The 18,261-nt window shown below is 42.4% G+C and overlaps 2 protein-coding genes across 2 annotated transcripts in view; one reads left to right on the top strand and one right to left on the bottom strand.

The window, feature by feature from the left end:
• On the bottom strand, positions 1-6,479 carry LOC130387528 (dual specificity mitogen-activated protein kinase kinase 2-like). The gene is made up of 12 exons (XM_056596668.1): positions 6,229-6,479; positions 5,547-5,686; positions 5,219-5,429; positions 4,898-5,044; positions 4,574-4,651; positions 4,390-4,441; positions 3,716-3,840; positions 3,092-3,311; positions 2,812-2,864; positions 2,490-2,551; positions 2,239-2,284; positions 1-1,403 (listed from the first exon to the last, which is right to left on the bottom strand). The coding sequence occupies exons 2-12, from the start codon at positions 5,633-5,635 to the stop codon at positions 1,293-1,295; spliced, it is 1,194 nt and encodes a 397-aa protein (XP_056452643.1). The 5' UTR covers positions 5,636-5,686; positions 6,229-6,479; the 3' UTR covers positions 1-1,292.
• Positions 6,480-16,978: 10,499 nt separating this feature from the next.
• LOC130387526 (hepatocyte nuclear factor 6-like) overlaps positions 16,979-18,261 on the top strand; it is an 11,602-nt gene continuing 10,319 nt past the window's right edge. Inside the window, exon 1 of the mRNA XM_056596666.1 lies at positions 16,979-18,074. Within this exon, the coding sequence (XP_056452641.1) occupies positions 16,979-18,074 (1,096 nt within the window). The remainder of the gene's footprint in view (positions 18,075-18,261) is intronic.

Here is an 18,261-nt window from a genome sequence, read left to right as displayed (position 1 = left end):
GTCATAAAACATATTTATTTAAAATGTTATTGATAAGAGGAAATACACAAAGAAAAAGACAAATGGCTGAACAGAGGATGACATTAAACATAACATTTGTCCTAGGCTACTGCCATGAATCAAATCTTATTTTCAGAATTACATCAGTCTCTAAGGGGACCAAGAGATACCAAAAGATTGAGGCTTTAAGTTACGGATACACAGAAAAAAAAAAAAGGTATTCTCCTTGGTGCAGTTTTGAGGTTCATGCCAAAGCGTTTTAAACATTTTGCTTCACCTCAAGTCATTCCAAAACTGGTAGCAGCAGCAACTAGAGTAGCGACAACAAAAGCACAAACTGCAGCAATAATGGGTTACAACACCAACCTAAAAGAAGCCCCTCATTTAACAATAGAAGAAGAAAGGTCACCACTGAAGCACCTTCTACAGTCCCCCCCAACATAAGTAAACCGTCACCAAAAAACAAAAGGCCTTATATCTAAAGTGAGGCAAAACAGAGGAAAGCCAACCAAATGATGTACCAATTTATACAAATTAACCTAGATTTAAGCATTATCAGAATATCTGGCATGAAGTACGGCGGTGTCTTCTTTACACCTCAAAATGTATCTTGAAAGAAATATTAAGTGAATGCACCGTATTCTTCCGATGCAGTTTTATCAGTGATTAAATATGCCTCTCTTGGATTGGCACCAGTATTCAGAAACACACCCTATCCCTTTGCAGTGTAGCAGTTGTAGGTTCAAGCTTCACGATGTTCAAGAGCCATGCAAACACAAGTGTCTGGCAGAATAGCTTGGACATCCTGCACAAACTCAGCCCACCAATCTTTCGCGGATTCCATCCAATCCAGCAGATAAACTGCTAAGCCACAAATTAGTGATTAAATGGCTTCATGAACACAGATAATTGAATAATGGCCAGCAGTCCAGTGTGTTGCCAATCTTACATTGTGGAAATAGTACAATCATTTCAACAAAGGGTTGGGAGCCAACATGGAAGTCATTGTACAGTGAAGATTACAAATATGTTTCTCTCATCTCCCCCCTTCTCTCTCCCCCCCTCTCTCTCTCTCTCTCTCTCTCTCTCTCTCTCTCTCTCTCTCTCTCTCCTTACCCCCTCTCTTTCTCTCTCCCTCCCTCTAGATCACAATGGATAATCAATAGGCTAACATGTTGATTGATGTAATGTATGGAGCCCGTGGAGGTGGGGAGCGTGTGGTTTCCGATGGGTGTAGCCGCTCGCCTTGTTCTCTTGTGCACGTACAGAGTGGGAGTGTGTTCTGCTGCGCCTCAGTCTGTCGTGCGCGTGGGAGTGCTCGGTTGGTTGAACCCCATCGTCTTACAGAGCCAGCCGGCAAAGTCCACTTCCTCCACCTCGGACCGTTTTATAAACGTGTGGTTCTGCAATACAGGCGACAAAATAGAAGAAAAGAATGACGGTTAAAAATAGCTGCGAGCGTTAAACCCGCCCGCCACAGGGTGATCTCTGGGCGCCTGCTCACACAGACCTGCACTTGACGTAGACAAATAATCTTCAGCAATTCATTGACCAATGTTCTTTTGAAAAGGATGCATTAACTGCACATGCACATTTAATCCCCTTCACGTACAATAACAACTCAGGGAGATTAGTCTGCTTTGTACAGACTTAAAAGGCTGTAATAGGTTTTAAATGGACCCAACGTAAAGCGTCTCCAGTTCACATTAACCAGATCACAACCATCATTACACTGTCGGGTACAGAGCGAAATCTAATGCGGTTTCCCGAGGCGTTTGGTGTGGGCGCAGTCGAGTCAGATTTCGACCTGCACATTCAGATCACATTGATCCTTTTGCTGGTGTGCTTTCTGGTGTGTAGCCATAGCACTTTAAATATTAGCGTATGTGTACAGCCCGTTATAATGACATTGTTCACATTAATGGTCACCACATTGTGAATTAATTGATGGATGAGTAACCAGGTGGACACCTTATTAAAAAGCAGGACTGCAACTTATTTACTTTTAGTTACCAATTATTTTATAAATATATTTAAATAAATAATGGTGTTATCTGAATAGTATCCCACAACCAAGGAAAACGTATGCATACAACTATCTCAGTTTCTGAAGCTACAAGCTGTGTTTGGAATTTCTACTAAATTAATAACCAAAACCATTGGATCATCGGTCGTACTCAATACATTATCGGTAAGTCCACGTCCTGTTCTGAACAGGAAGCTGTGAAACTAACTCACCATCAACATCTTCAGATCAGCTCTGTCGGCCGGGTTTTTCATTAGACTGGAAAACAGAAAGAAGAATATGAGCAGTTGTCCAAGTGACAGACGTAGTCACACGCACGCATACACACTCGCACGCACGCACACACACAAAATACCAACATGCACACCACAGAAAAAACAACCCTGATCCAACATTGCTTGCAGACAGCTTGAGTGCACTGCAAAGGCGCATGTCTGATGTTCCCATGCAGAATGTGACTCACCACTTAGTCACAAAATCTTGGAAATCAGACGTAAAGACTCCATGTGGCAGTTTGGGAGGAGGCTGCAATCCAGAAGAGACAGGTTAAAAGGTGTCGATTGATTCATAGCGTTTGTTTCTCTACAAGGCATTAACCCCTCTGTGCATTCTCCCCGCGGCCCTCTGTGTGCTGTAACCACGGGACATGAGCTCCGATAATCAACGCATCCTATTAGTTTCACAACCACTCATCAGCGACAATAATTATCTTATGCGAGCGAAAGGCTATGCTGCCGGTGACGCCATAATCTGCATCTTTTGATACCAATACATCTGCCTCCTACCTCGTTGACGATGTAATCCAGGAGCTCAAAGATAGCCATGACGGGACCGTGACCTTACAAAAAAATACAATAAAGATTAGAACACATTTTGAAGTTGTAGAGGAACAAAGTTGACACACGCCATTATTCATTTTGTCATTAAGATAAGACACCATTTTATTAATCACCAACGCAGAATTCAGGTGTGACAGCAAATCAAACCAAAGAGGATTAACTAAAACTATGACACAAGACCCATTTACAAGGTCTGCCCGATAGAAAGTGCCTTTGTTTGCCTCACCGCTGCTGACAGGCCGGCCCGGAGGTCTGGCCCTGGGTGAGGTGCTGTGGGTGTCCCCCCCGCCAGCCCCGTCCAAGATTGATCGCCCAAATATGGCCTCTAGTTCCCGGGGCTCTGGCGGAGGGATGGGGTAGCGCCCGATCGAGAGCTCCACCAGGGACAACCCCATGCTCCACACATCCGACTGCACCGAGTAGTGGGTTCCCTGGAGCCTTTCAGGCTGCAGCAGGCACATGAGGTAAGAATACAGCATCACAACGTCAATGAAGAATGCATTGGCAAAATGTGAATTTATTAGTAGAATTACACAGCTACGGGTCATTACGGAGATGCTAGGATTCAAGCATCTAGTTCTAAATATACATAGACAAAGCTAGAACCCTTTTGGCTGGTAGACGAATACCATAGCCACTACACTATCCTACCCCCAATTTAGAAATATCCCAAATGTCATTAGTTTGGTTAGTTTGGTAGAGCGTGTCTGCCCGTAAAGATCTCTGGGTTGTAGTGGGTGGCTACACACATTGATATTCCCCGATAGAGAGATACAGTTGCATAGGGACGTCAAGTACAGCACACCAGGGTTGGATGAATGCCTTGGCCTCAGAAGCGCCAAGAACGTACCGACATGTAGGATCTGGTTCCCACAAAGGAGTTGGCCATGGAGTCAATCAGCTGGCCGCTTACGCCAAAGTCACACAGCTTGATCTCCCCGCGGGAGTTCACCAGAATGTTAGAGGGCTTCACATCTAGATGGAAAAAAAAACAAAAACATGGAAGAAATATACAGCAATTTATTTTCCACCGGTGAATTAAGTATCTAGCTAGCTATCGACCTGAAATGTGTTTGCTCCATTACATTTCATGACCTAACAGATAGCAATCAACTGTGTGCATATCTGGCATTATTCATCCCAAAGACTGGCAAACAACTTTGCCATCAGAGTGGCTATATATAGCTGGTTGCTAAGTACCCAGCCAGGGCAGCGTCAAGTCTACAGACTTCTTTTTAGGTGAAGCACTCTGCAGAGAGCTCTTTCAAAATATTGACAATGGGATACCGACTGAATATACTGTCTTATAGTTGGTAACAATATTGCTGTAAATATAATTAGTGTTGTAAAGGACAAACAGAAAGCAACCAGACAGAAAACCCCGTTTATTTTTTACCCAGGATCACAAACACACACACAAAAAAACATAAAATAATGACTAAAGAATAATGAGGATTCTCCTTTTCTTTCCCCAACATTAGCATGAAGATAAGATATTTGTACTACTTATAAGTAAAGAAATACCTCTATGCATGATCTGGTGTTTTTCTCTTAGATAGGCAAGACCCCTTAGAACCTGTTTCAGAAAGATCACAACACAACATCAATGACAAAGAACGACCAACCTTAAGCATTACCAAACAATGTACCAATGTATCCCATATCCAATGGATACAAATCTTGTCCTAAAACTGAATGATACACTCACAGCAATGCTGACTTTGCCCAGGATCTCCTCTGGAATCCTCCTGGCTTCCTTCAACACTTGGTCGAGAGAGCCTCCATCCTCCAAAGCAAACAAGGATATAATATTACTCCACGTCGTTCATACATCCCTGCTACACAATCTCAAATTAGGTTACAATGGGGGCACATCGTCCCCATGGGTAGTTATAAAACACTAAATGTGATCAAGTCCAATTGTATATGCACTCCGCAGATAACTAGTTGCGGCTCAGATTGTGAGAGTTTACACAATATAACACTTCATTTTCACATAGAGGTGTGAGCCGTACGGGTAACCTTATCTTACCATGTGCTCCATGCAAATGCTGATCTCTCCATCGCTGTAGAAAGCTCCGTAGAAGCCCACAATGTAGGGAGAGTTACACTCATGCAACACCTGCAGCTCTCTGATAATCTGGTTTCTGATAGCAGGTTTGATCTCTAGATGGATAAGCTGGGTGGATACAAGGGATATTATTGGCATGGGCTCAAATCTATTTTGATAATGTCATTTGATTTAATTTTTAACATGTCACTTACACACCCAGAAATACTCCATGTCAACACAAAGCTCAAATGTAAACAATAACCATTGTAAATTACTGTTAACCATTTCTGTGCTGCTTACCTTTCGGGCCATAATATAGCCTGAAGGTTTGTGGCAAACTTTGTTCACGACCCCTCCGTTACCAGCCCCAAGCTCACAGATGCGATGAAAGTCGTCATCTTTCAGCTCTCCTACTTTGGCTTTCTGGGTGAGGAAAGCCTCCAACCTCTTTTTCTGCTGATCATCTAGATCCAACTCCTCCAGTTTCTTCTGAAGTGCTTCTAAATTAGCCCTGAAGAATTTAAGAAATTACGATCGATGGAGAAAGAATGTATGTGTCAAGGCTATAGTGACATTTAACTGAGGAGAATGGATTCAGGAGTTAAAGATTTAGTGAGCAACCACTTACTCAGATGCCAGAACACTGTTGTTAGAGCTTGACATTCCATCCCCGGAGGTCGCGATGGTTAAGGGCCCGGGTCTCTTTTTGGGGGCCATATCTCTCGAATACGAAGTCCAGGCAGAAGGTAGTAATTAATTTTCCCCCTGCTAAAATAAAAAAACATGAGGGGAAACATAAGCTTAATAATTACAGTGATTTGTAGATTATAACTGATGTGTTGTAAGAAAAGGGCATTCTGGGAAATTACATATAGAAGACTTAAGGACGCATGTTAATCACTCTGCAGTACATAAAGTATAGCTCGTCAATACCTTACAAGACAAACTAATTGGCCAATTACGTTTGTGTCGTAGGTACATAGTGTTGATACATACGCTCGAATTGCAAAGACGGATTTAGCAAGGTTATATGAAATTCCTGCTAATTCAATGAAAGCTGAGATTCGATTGTACGCGACCCCTACCGTATTAGTGAATGCCAGAAAGGGGCTACTGTTAGCTGGTAGGCTAGCGCTGCTCAACAGCTGACTGATCATTAAACAGAAAGTGGGTCGTTACGCGCTGCTAGTAAAACAAACGAGACAGTGTGCACCGTGATAACCGTGCACCGTGTCCCTGTTTTATAAAACGCACACGTTAAGCTACACCACACAAGAAAACTGGTTTATAAGCCAGAGCCATCGCCTCACCAATGCCATTAAGCAAGCTAACGTCAGCTAGCTAGCTGTTGCATGATAGTCCAACTGTTACACCATTTAGCAAGATCCCCAGCCAATGTCCGACTGCACCACAAATGATGCCTTTAAGACTTGTTTTTTGTTTTTTAATACTACGTCTGTAGTCTATATGATTTGCTGGTTCATATATTCCAATGGGCAGGTGTGCACTAGCTCTTTAGACAGTGCCAGGTAAAAGGTTAGGGGCGCGGCGAAGTCTCGTCCCAAACCCAGCTGGCAAAACGGATAAACCTCGCGAGAACAGGTTTTTGATTTAAAAAGCACCGTTTTAAATTAATATTGGATGTATTTACAGTAATCGCCCGTTTAAATAATAGAATAGAAATAAGGCAGATACGTTACCTCCGTTCATTATACTGAAAACCACTAGAAATAGAAAAAAACATTATTAAGCCCAGTTTTTTTTTTGATAACACCCTAAACCATTATACTATCATGTAATATTTAAGTGAACGTATCGAGCCCTATAGTTAGTAAAGCATGAGTAAAACACAGACTTGTAATATCCACTATTAATGCAACGGGGACAAAAGTGACTTAAGATCTTTGAACGTTTCCTATAACCCAATCCATGAATTATCAATATATAAGATCACTATTTTTCCTTTATATTATTACAATTATCGAAATTCTCAGAGTGCAACTTAATCCATTTGCTGTATACAAATCCAGCTAAAGAAACAACACCCTTTTACCACTAGATGGCGAAAAAGGATTGGAAATGAGTCGTTTAGACTTGACGCCGTGTAACTCCCATTCTACGTACGGGTTGAAAACGAATGTAAGTACTATTTTCTTTATATAGTTAACTTTTTAAGATCATATTAACTTCAATCTAAAAGATACAGAAATCAGTGTTGTGCCAGATTTGAATAGGCCAATCAAAATAATTGTCTATGTTTCTATGCACTATATCCTCTTCATTAGGATTCATCCACCACAACGAACCATCCTTTGGTCAGTGTGGAAACCATAGCAACGGCTCTCTGTCCAGTGCACTGTAATGGCCTCTGACCCTAGATTGGTGACCTTTGATCTAAGGGTCATAACCTGGGGTCAGCAGGTCAACTTTGGCTAGAGGACAGTAAAAGCACTTCACTGATTGGCTATCATTTGCCCTTTTGATACCCTCATCTATATAATTGCTGTATTGACCACCAAACCCATCTCATACTGTCTAAAGCGCCCTACCTACTTGGCCAAATAAATAAATATGAAACCACAGTAGTCTATGTGATATTTTGATTTAGCCTATTAACCCAAAACGTACCGTGCGATGTGAGTATAATCAATATCCTTCTTAACCTAACAACAAGCCTTTACCTCTATTGTTAAAAAATAAAGAAATCATGAAATAGGATGGACAACCACAGACCAAAACAACTATCTAATAAAGTGCTGACTAGTCTCCAATCATCGGGGTAGCACCCTTAGCCCAGGTAGGATCATCCTCCACCCCCACCCCCTGTTGTTCTCACTGAAGGAGGCCGTGTGGACGCTCAGATCCGCGCCCGTGTTCCCTCGTCCCCCTCCATAATCTATCACTCCCAGCAGCACGACCTGTCAATATATCTACATTCATTAGAGAGGCTGCGCGAGGGCTAGGGCCTTGCGGTGGGGGGCAGGGCGAAGCATAGCAGGTGGAGGTAGAGGGTGACGAATACCTCGCCGCGAAGGACACAGGAAGGAGAGAGAGAGAGAGAGAGAGAGAGAGAGAGAGAGAGAGAGAGAGAGAGAGAGAGAGAGAGAGAGAGAGAGAGAGAGAGAGAGAGAGAGAGAGAGAGAGAGAGAGAGGAAGGACAATAGTAGAAAAACAAAAGAGGTGCATTGAAAGATGTGTGAGTAAAAGGAAAGTGGATAAGAACGCGGGGTTTGTGAACATGATTGATGTCAAAATCTATTCATTATTTTTTGCATATATTATTCAATGAGTATAAAGCCCTCTGCTGTGTATGCGGGCTTGTGTGGTTTGACGTCAGCGCTATCCTTAATGGTAATGGCTGTTTGAGTAGCAGTCCCTGGTACAGGAACAATACATCATTCCCTGCCGGCAGATTGTTCCAGCTCTCTACTGAGGATTTGCTGCAATGGGCGGTGTGCTGTGCTAGCCTTATTGTGCAGACATCACCACCTCACCTCGGCCCAAGCTCTCCGGGTACATCAGATGCTGCTTTACAAAACCCTGCTCTCTAGCATGTTGTGTTTAAGAGCATGTTCAGTCTGGTTTGTGGAATGGGGCAGAATGAGGGGGAAATACCCAGGTGGTTTTATGACCATTCATTTTGGAATAGCCCTTGGGCTTCCCTGGAATGTGTGTGATTTGCCGCAAAACTTGTGATATTATGATGCATCAATATTTTTGCAATTATTATCCTAAGCTGGTATACACCTGGAAGGGGTGAGGGACATGATTTGTCGGTGGATAAATTCATGTGTAAAGGCCATGGTCCACTAGGCAGTCATACTCTTTTGTGTAAATCACATCCACCTTTACATTATTATAGGGTACGAAAGAAAAATAAATACAAGGCCACACGCACATACCCACACGTGTATGTGGTTTTGTAGAATTAAATATGTTATATTGCTATGCCCCTAATAGTAAAAACATTCAAAGATATATAGGGTTAAAGACATGTTTGCCTTCTCTACGTTTCAAATACAGCTTAATAAAAAGCTTGCAGGAACTCAGGTTTGTCCCTCATATAAACATAAATCTGATTTATATAAACAGTCTGACACCCATCAATATGAATGGATCAGAATCAGCTTTAAAGAAAATTATCATATTATGCACACTGTCATACTTATGGAGTGGTTTTATTATTACCTTTTTTGCAATCCATAGATCTCCTTTATTGTCTCTTATTTAATATAGTTGGCCGATTGTTCAGAAAGGTAGCTTTGAAGTGTTTTAAATATTTAGAAGATATTGAGAGGTCAGCTGCAAGAAAAATCCATGCTGGGTTTTTTATGCTGACTTTATTAAACACATTAAATCCTACAATGGGAACATGCCATAGTCATTGCTATAGCTATTGCTATCATCCAAAGCACATACTGGGGTGGATTCCATTCACTCATGCTAGTATCATTTATTTCCAAAGGACGATAACCCAGCCTCACACAAAAAACCCTAGCCCCAATCGTTATTTAATTGCACAGGCGGTAGGACTGTGTATGCATCGCACACCACGTCAAAGTGTTTTGGTTTTTGTCCTCCATTTTTTAATAGACTGATTGCTAAACCATTTGAAAGACTTGAGGGGGAAGTATTGGATAAGGCTGGCTTCACTGAGTTTCTCAGCCCTGAGGAACACTTGTGAGCAACAGTCTACTCAGGAGCTATGCTGCATATAACTCAATAGCCTTCCCTCCACACTACTTACAGAAATGATTTTACAGCAATACGGACCTGCAACATGGGCCATATCATTGATATTGGGGAAAAATGTTTGCTAGATTCAGATAAAGGTGTGCGTTTGCGTGAATGTGTGTGCGTGTGTGTGAGCGAAAGAGCAAGATAGAAAAAGACGTGTGTGTATTTGTGTGTGGGCCTGAAGTGGTGAATAAATCAACAACTCCCACAACCAAACATCATCACCCTCAACGCAATAGGATAAATGCACAACAGCAAAACCCAAAGCATGACAAAATGAAAGCACAAAAAGCAAACTACAAATAATAAAACTACACACCCAACCGCAAAACTATTAAACACCATCAAATAATTGTTTCTGTTATTCTGTACTATGGCCAGAATATCTTTGGGTTGGATTACTTTGCAGAATATTAATAAATCAAGCACCACATAATGGGCAATATTTGTTTAGATTGATGTTTGTAGACACTGTGACCAATCGGTGACAAGGAAACTTTGTCACTATGGGCACACACTCTTCCCTTTCTGTTTTGTTTTCTAATTTGCTGTTAAGTTGTAGGTTTTGCTATTGAGTTATGAGTTGGCTGTGTTTTGGGGAGCTGTTGTTTGTGGGTTGGCTATTGCTAATTTGTTTTGCACTTCAGGGCCACCGTACTACTTGTGTTCCAGCTCTCTTCCAATCTAACGGGTTATTTGTCATCTGCAGAGTAAAGGATTTTTAAAAGTCAACCTAGGGCTCGCTCCCTCCCTATCCTTTCTTTCCCCCCCCTCCTCTCTCTCTTTCCCACTATCCCCCTGACACTCACCAGGGGAGATCAATAGGTTATTGATCAACTCTCTCTATCGCCAACCCACCAGACTAATCACCTTAACACCATCCCATCTCTCTCTCCCTCCCTCTCTCTCTCTATACCACTCTATCTCTCTCTTCCTCTCTCTCTCTTCCTCTCTCTCTCTTCCTCTCTCTCTCTCTCTCTCTCTCTCTCTCTCTCTCTCTCTCTCTCTCTCTCTCTCTCTCTCTCTCTCTCTCTCTCTCTGTCTCTCTCTCTTCCCTGGGTTTAGTTTCCTCCATTTAGTTTCTTTCTGATACTCTGTTTCCCACTCACAGGGATTAAACATCTTCTCAACAGTTTGAAAAGTTATTTTCAGATATGTGGGTAAGAGTCTAGTGTGTTGTAGCGATACAGAACCCTTTCACATCAGGGGAACGCTGGCCCGCCAGATCTCTTTGTCCCGAAATATATTGACCAGTGATTACAAAACAGGCATTTTATAAATGCAATGCATACTGGATTTGAAAGGGGGAACATTTCTCATTGGCCAGCTATCTTCATAGCTCATTTCTCTCGCTCCACCTTACCTTCTTCTTTCTTCAATCTCTCTGACTGTCTTTGTTCGAGGGCAAAATCAATAGGCTGTATGAAACCAGCATATTTCACTGCCTCCTGCTGTAACCGACCTGAGGGGGAATGGTGAAAGAGAGGGGCCCACATCAAGGGTTTACATCTGCAGGTCTTTTCCAATTGCTGGTCAGCCATGATATTTGGTTCTTAAGTCATTTTTAGGATTGCACTGATTAATGGATGATCGTCAAGAGCCCTCACTGAACAAAAATGTGTTTAATACCATGCCCCCTCCCTTCTTTTTTTGAACATGCATTTAAATGGAAGAGGCATATTTAAATCTATGGTGGATGATGTCATTTTTAAGTCAACAATGTAGCATACTTTACATTCCATGCATCGCATGTATTAATAAAATATTTTCAGCATGTATTGTTGACAAACCCATCAACCCTGTTGGAGTAGACAGCTGCTGTGGCAGAGAGAGAGAGAGAGAGAGAGAGAGAGAGAGAGAGAGAGAGAGAGAGAGAGAGAGAGAGAGAGAGAGAGAGAGAGAGAGAGAGAGAGAGAGAGAGGGAGAGGGAGAGGGAGGGAGAGGGAGCGAGAAAGAGGGAGAGGGTGAGAGAGAGGACAAGAGCTATTGGTTATTACAGCAAATATTTTAGGCAAAGTATCTTTGCCGCATAAAAACACACTATATTAATGTACATGACACTAAAGACCTTTGTTGCTGTTTTTGAGCGGTCACCAACGATCAACAAGAGCTGTTGTTTGTAGCATTTGGAGGGGTGTTTTCAAACTATGTGTTCAATTCAACGCTTCCCTTTTGGGCTCAGTTTGAAGTTCCTATGACACATCCAAGTGACTATCAGTTTATTCTGCTTCTGTATGGGGCAGATAAGAGTTTACCTTAAAGGTCTGCGAATACGCTGACCAACGCGATGTGAAACAGATAATCCCCAGAGGAGATTCACGCTGACCTTTGACCTACGGATACAGATTGGTTAAAGTTGCACAGATGAAGGGCTTAAAGAGGCAATTCGAGAAAGAAAAATAATATATATATATCCCTGTCCAATGCCAATCACACAATCAGATATTACCAAAACTAAAATATTTGATAGGCTCTTTTAGGCTTGGAAGAACAAATGTCCATTTGGCTGCTGCTCACCGAAATTAAGATATATACATTCCCATAGAGTATGGCGAAAGCAATTTGTGGACAGGCACAAGTAAACAGGAGAACTGATTGACTATTCTGTCTCAATACATTCATCCTTCTTAGCAACTGTTACTTAGCAACCGCTACCCTGGAGGATATGGATGCTGTAGAAGTTGTACTGCTGTGCATTTTCAGTTGATAAAAGGGAGATCAATGAACATGGGACCACCCACCATCATTTTATTATTAAGTGATGTGAACAATTTCAGACACATAACACCATAGCAGTGTTTGATACAGCATCATGCTGCCTTACCATTTCAACACGAGGTGTTCAGAGATGCATAGCCTTTCAGGATATGGCAGTCTTAGTCTTTTTTTTGTTATTTGTTATTAAGGACTCACTAAATAACTGTAGTCAAATGTTAACATTAGTTTTGTTATTTTTGTATTTTGTTTAATAGAGATTTTTGTAGCGGTATGATTGTTTGTGTGTGTGTGTGTGTGTTAGTGTGTGTGTGTGTGTGTGTGTGTGTGTGTGTGTGTGTGTGTGTGTGTGTGTGTGTGTGTGTGTGTGTGTGTGTGTGCGTGTGTGATTGTGTTAAGTCAATGTTAAAGGCCTATGCAAGCAAAAAGCTCTCAAGATATGTCATTATTGACAACAACAATCTCTAATCACCGATGCAAATACAAATGTGACAGATCTATCCGGGTGTGACGCATCTGCTTTGTGTCTGCGTCCAGGGGTGTCTATATTTCATTTCGAAGTTTGGGAAAGTGAACAAAACTTGCCAAGATATCAAAGTAAAAAGATGAACATTAATGTGATAAATTACAAGATGCTTATTTGACGAAGCAAACACAAAGGTGTTGGAGGACATATTGAATCGTTTATTTTCCCGTACACACTATATTCCCTTAAAATATCCTCCCCGTCTTTTACATATACTTTTTATATCAATATATAATGCCTATTTTTGAATCCATGTGATTAATCTCAGTTGCACATGTTTTGTATATCATGCTTCTTCATCATCATCGACGTGCCGATTCAGCACTTCTGAGTCCTGGTCCAAAAAGGAAAAGGAGCAGACTGCAGCGGTCCGTGTAGCGGCGGCCGGTGCAGATGCGGCGGTACAGTGCAGCGCGCGGCCCGGGCAGTGCGGCGGGGCGGCCCGTGCAGTGCGGTGGCCCATGCAGTGTGGCGGTGACAGTGAGGACAATGACGTGTTATGGTCGCTCAACGCTGTTGTGAGGAGGATTGTGTTGTATTGTATGTGTTGAAGTAAATCTATGCACATTTCAAATATTGATGGTAAGCACAACCTTTATATTTGATTAGGCCTATAGCTCTTTACATTGTGCCATTTTTCGTTTGATAGTTTTATTTTATTTTATTTTGAATAGATGTAGGCAGTCCCAAATGTTTTTTAATGAAGAAAGTGACATTTGTGCAATTTAAAATGAAATAAAATAGATTAGCTTTTCCTATATATTTATAAATCTCTCTCTCTCTCTCTCTCTCTCTCTCTCTCTCTCTCTCTCTCTCTCTCTCTCTCTCTCTCTCTCTCTCTCTCTCTCTCTCTCTCTCTCTCTCTCTCTCTCTATATATATATATATATATATATATATATATATAACCCTAACCCTAACCCTCTCTATATATATATATATATATATATATATATATATAGAGAGAGAGAGAGAGAGATGATTTTAACTTCTTTCGAAAGTTGGCTTACAGCAAATACAGAGTTGCTATTCTCGTGTTTGTTTTAGCTATTGCCTTGTTAATAGCTATTACAATTTTGATCAGATTTGGAATAGGCCTATCAATTGCAGTTGAGAGAGAGATAGAGAGATTGAGATATATATATATATATATATAGCGAGAGAGAGATTGAGAGAGAGAGAGAGAGAGAGAGAGAGAGAGAGAGAGAGAGAGAGAGAGAGAGAGAGAGAGAGAGAGAGAGAGAGATATATATGGACCTAAAGTTCAAACCATGATTTTAACTTCTTTCGAAAGTGGGCTTACAGCAAATACAGAGTTGTTATTCTCGTGTTTGTTTTAGCTATTGCCTTGTTAATAGCTATTACAATTTTGATCAGATTTGGAATAGGCCTATCAATTGCAGTTGAACGGGAGAGCATTTCCTCGTTGATATTGTCAGTACAATTATTATAAACCATCTCGGAGTTTCTGTAAAATTTCCAGACCTGTTTTGGCCATGGAAAGGCCTACGTTTTAAATACATAACGGTCTACATGCATGCACTTTCCTTTAATTTCAAGTTAAAACCTGTATATCGTCTCTAGACCTTTAAAATATCTCACATTAACCGGCGTATCCTGAGGAAGGGACGTGGATTGAGATTGAAATGATAGAGGATCAATAAATCGAACCCAGCGATCAATCCCGAACCTTTAAAGAAACAGCTCAGGCATCTGGAGTCCAAACGACCGAGCTGCTTTATAGACGACCTGGATATCCTCCTAATTTATTGCCCAATCCCATATTTAATAAATTGCATTTCTTTTTTTACAAAATAATGTGACTGTGCTCTCATGTTTTTGGCTGGTCTTCGCGTTTAATTGCATGCAATAAAATCCTTAAACATTTCAGTAGGGATTATTTAGATAAAAGGTTGTTATGGGCATATATCTTGTTCATGGCCTTAAATCATAAACCTATTCAAATGTTAAAATTGTAAAGGTCGATTTTGATAATTTATACATTTTGGTGGTTATTTAGCTATTTTTGTTTGAATTAAGGGTTTTAAAACTTGTTCTGCTCTAGATATTTTGTTGTTTTCGAGTTAAGTTCTACTTTTATGACTTTTACGCCACAGGTCAAATAACACCTGTTCTGTTGGAATGTATTTCAAGAGGCCTGTGAATGTATATCCTTACACATGATTGATGTTTGGCTTATAAACATAGCTGATATTTGGACATTTGAGAATTTAAAGAAGGCCCTATATGCGTGCGTGTGTGTGTGTGTGTGTGTGTGTGTGTGTGTGTGTGTGTGTGTGTGTGTGTGTGTGTGTGTGTGTGTGTGTGTGTGTGTGTGTGTGTGTGTGTGTGTGTGTGTGTGTGTGTGTGTGTGTGTGTGTGTGTCTGTGTGTCTGTGTGTCTGTGTGTCTGTGTATGAACAAAGTGAGAGAAATAAAAGTAAGACACGGTGAGCATCGATATAGCAGGGTCTTAGTTATTTAGAGAGACTGGGAAATGCATCCATCCCGCCGGCCGATATTCACAGTTCCGGAGCACAAATCTTCACTAACTATCGCTTATTCATCTTAGAGATGGACTTCCATTCTCCATCAGGCTACAGCTGAAAATCTTATCAGCAATAATAAGTGAGATTATGAATGCTATTATTTTATAGTTCTTATTTATAATAATAATGTATTATTTATTATTATATGTATTATATGTATTATATGTATTATTATTATTATTATTATTATTATTATTATTATTAGATTATTATTATCATCAATATCACCAGCGATATTATTATCGATCTTTAGTATTATTTGTCTTGCAGGCCTCTTGCAAAAGGGCACATAGGCTATACAGCCCGAAGCTATTAACCCATATTAATCCTGCTCTAGAGGAAACAATTAACCAAACATAATTTGACTTCACCACATGAATTAATGACGATAAAAGTAAGATTTATGGTGCGTAAAAATAAACTTCATATATCCTAAAATGTTTTTTTAGAAATCAGGTTCTGTATGATTCGTCCAATACGCCTCTGTCCAACACCGACAGGCCTGTTGGAAGCATCACACAATTGTTATTTTTCTTTAAAGTGTATAAGTAGGCTATAGTATAGGCCTGCTCACACATTCACATGAACTCCATGTTCAACTTCATAGAACTTCGCAAACTAAGAGAAGATGGAAAACGAGATCTATTCCTTCATCCGTCTCTTTCCCCATCACGGGGATCCTAACTTCGTGACCTCCATCACCCTCCAATTCCCCTAACCGGGTCGAGCTACGTCATTAATCTCTGTCAGTCAATACATTGATTAGGTTTATCACTAAGCGCATAAATGCTAAACCATACAGTCCGTGGGAAAACAAAGTTTATCTGTAAGGTACTCTTGTATCCAGAACGCGAATTAAACGATTATAACAGAATTCCAGACGTCCACTCGTCAGCCAAGACTAAATGGCATCCATAGGCCTTCATACACTTATATTAATGATGTAAAACGCAGGAACCAACAGGAAAAAAAAATCCTTTCATCATTTACTATACAAAAAATATACAAAAAATAAATACATTTTTAAGTTTTAAAATATTGTCATCGAGACCAGTACACTATTTTGCTTCGCAGCCAACATTCATCCGTTTTTAGGAAGAAAATGAGAGCTGTGCTCGTCCCCGCGCCACATTTTAAATACACGGAGGCGCGCCCACGTGTCCCTGCCGCGCGGCTCAGCATCGCTCAGTGAAGCGCTGCTGGAGCAGAGAGGAGATCCGCTCACAGGAGCTCACATCCACATGACTACAAGAGGCGCGATGGGGATGTCGACAGACGATTCAACCACATTGGATTCAATATTTTAATCAGAACCAGAACGCGGGCGTAATTGGAGGGATTTTTTTTTTGCCAATCGATGGATTAGTGGAAAAATAAATTAGTTCTTCATTTATTGCTCTCTGGAGGACGAGAGGGAAACATAACAGCCCGTGTGTGTGAGAGTGGGGGGATACCTGTGTGGAGGAAAAAGGAGACAGAGGAGGGGGAGAGGGAGGGAAGGGTGGGATACAGGGGGTAGATATATTTATCGAACTATGGAACTCACAATGGAGAACCTCGGGAACCTTCACGGCGTCTCCTCGCACGCGCAGGCGGGGGAACTCATGAGCTCACCGCACGCGCGGCCGTCGCCGTCTCCTGGTTCGTCTCACCGGAACCTGGTCTCGCACGCCCAGGGCGCGCGGTCAGCCATGGTCTCCAGCATGGCATCTATCCTCGACGGGTCCGGCGGGGACTACAGGACGGACCACTCGGGGCTCTCCGGACACCTCCACCCGTCCATCAGCATGTGCGAGTCCGGGATGAGTCTCCCAAACAGTTACGCCACCCTCACCCCTCTCCAGCACCTACCTCCAATATCCACCGTGTCCGACAAGTTCCACCACCCGCACCCGCACTCCCACCACCACGCCGCCGCCGCCCATCAGCGACTCTCCGCCGGGAACGTCAGCGGCAGCTTTACGCTCATGCGGGACGACCACCGGGGGCTCGCATCCATGGGTAACCTGTACTCCCACTATCCTAAAGAGATGCCCGTGTCCGGCATGGGACACGGCTCGCTTTCTCCGCTGTCTAACGGGCTGGGATCTTTGCACAACTCCCAGCAGCCGTTGTCCGCCTACGGGCCGGGCGCTCACCTCTCCGCCGAGGGGAAGATGCTGTCCCCGGTGTCGGGCTTCGAGTCCCACGCGTCGATGCTCTCGCGGAGTGACCAGGAGCACCTGGCCAGGAGCCTAGGCGGCCACGGCCACGGCATGATCTCCAACCTCAACGGCATGCACCATCACCCCCACAGCCACCTCCACGCGCAGGCGAACGGGGCGGTGATGCTGGGGGAGCGGGAGCGGCACTGCCAGGCGGGCGGGCAGGGCGCGGGGTCGGGCATCCAGGCGGAGGAGATCAACACCAAGGAGGTGGCTCAGAGGATAACGGCGGAGTTGAAGCGCTACTCGATCCCGCAGGCCATTTTCGCCCAGAGGATCCTATGCCGATCCCAGGGCACCCTGTCGGACCTGCTAAGGAACCCCAAACCCTGGAGTAAACTCAAGTCGGGTCGTGAGACCTTCCGGAGGATGTGGAAGTGGCTGCAGGAGCCAGAGTTTCAGCGGATGTCTGCTCTTCGGCTCGCTGGTAAGTTGCCGTTAATAATCGATTCCCTTCTGTAAAAAAAAAAAAAAAAAAGAGCTAAATTCAGATGATCACAATAAGTATGAATCAACTGGGATGTTCTCTTCCTTTGCTTGTAATAACTCATCTGTCATTATTTAAAATCAACCCATGACGAGGAGTGGATGTGAGGGATTCAGCACCACGGACA

Source organism: Gadus chalcogrammus, chromosome 8 (assembly GCF_026213295.1).
Source record: "Gadus chalcogrammus isolate NIFS_2021 chromosome 8, NIFS_Gcha_1.0, whole genome shotgun sequence".
Lineage (NCBI taxonomy): Eukaryota > Metazoa > Chordata > Actinopteri > Gadiformes > Gadidae > Gadus > Gadus chalcogrammus.
The sequence above is the reverse complement of the archived record's forward strand: the minus strand, read 5'-3'. Positions and strand labels throughout refer to the sequence as shown.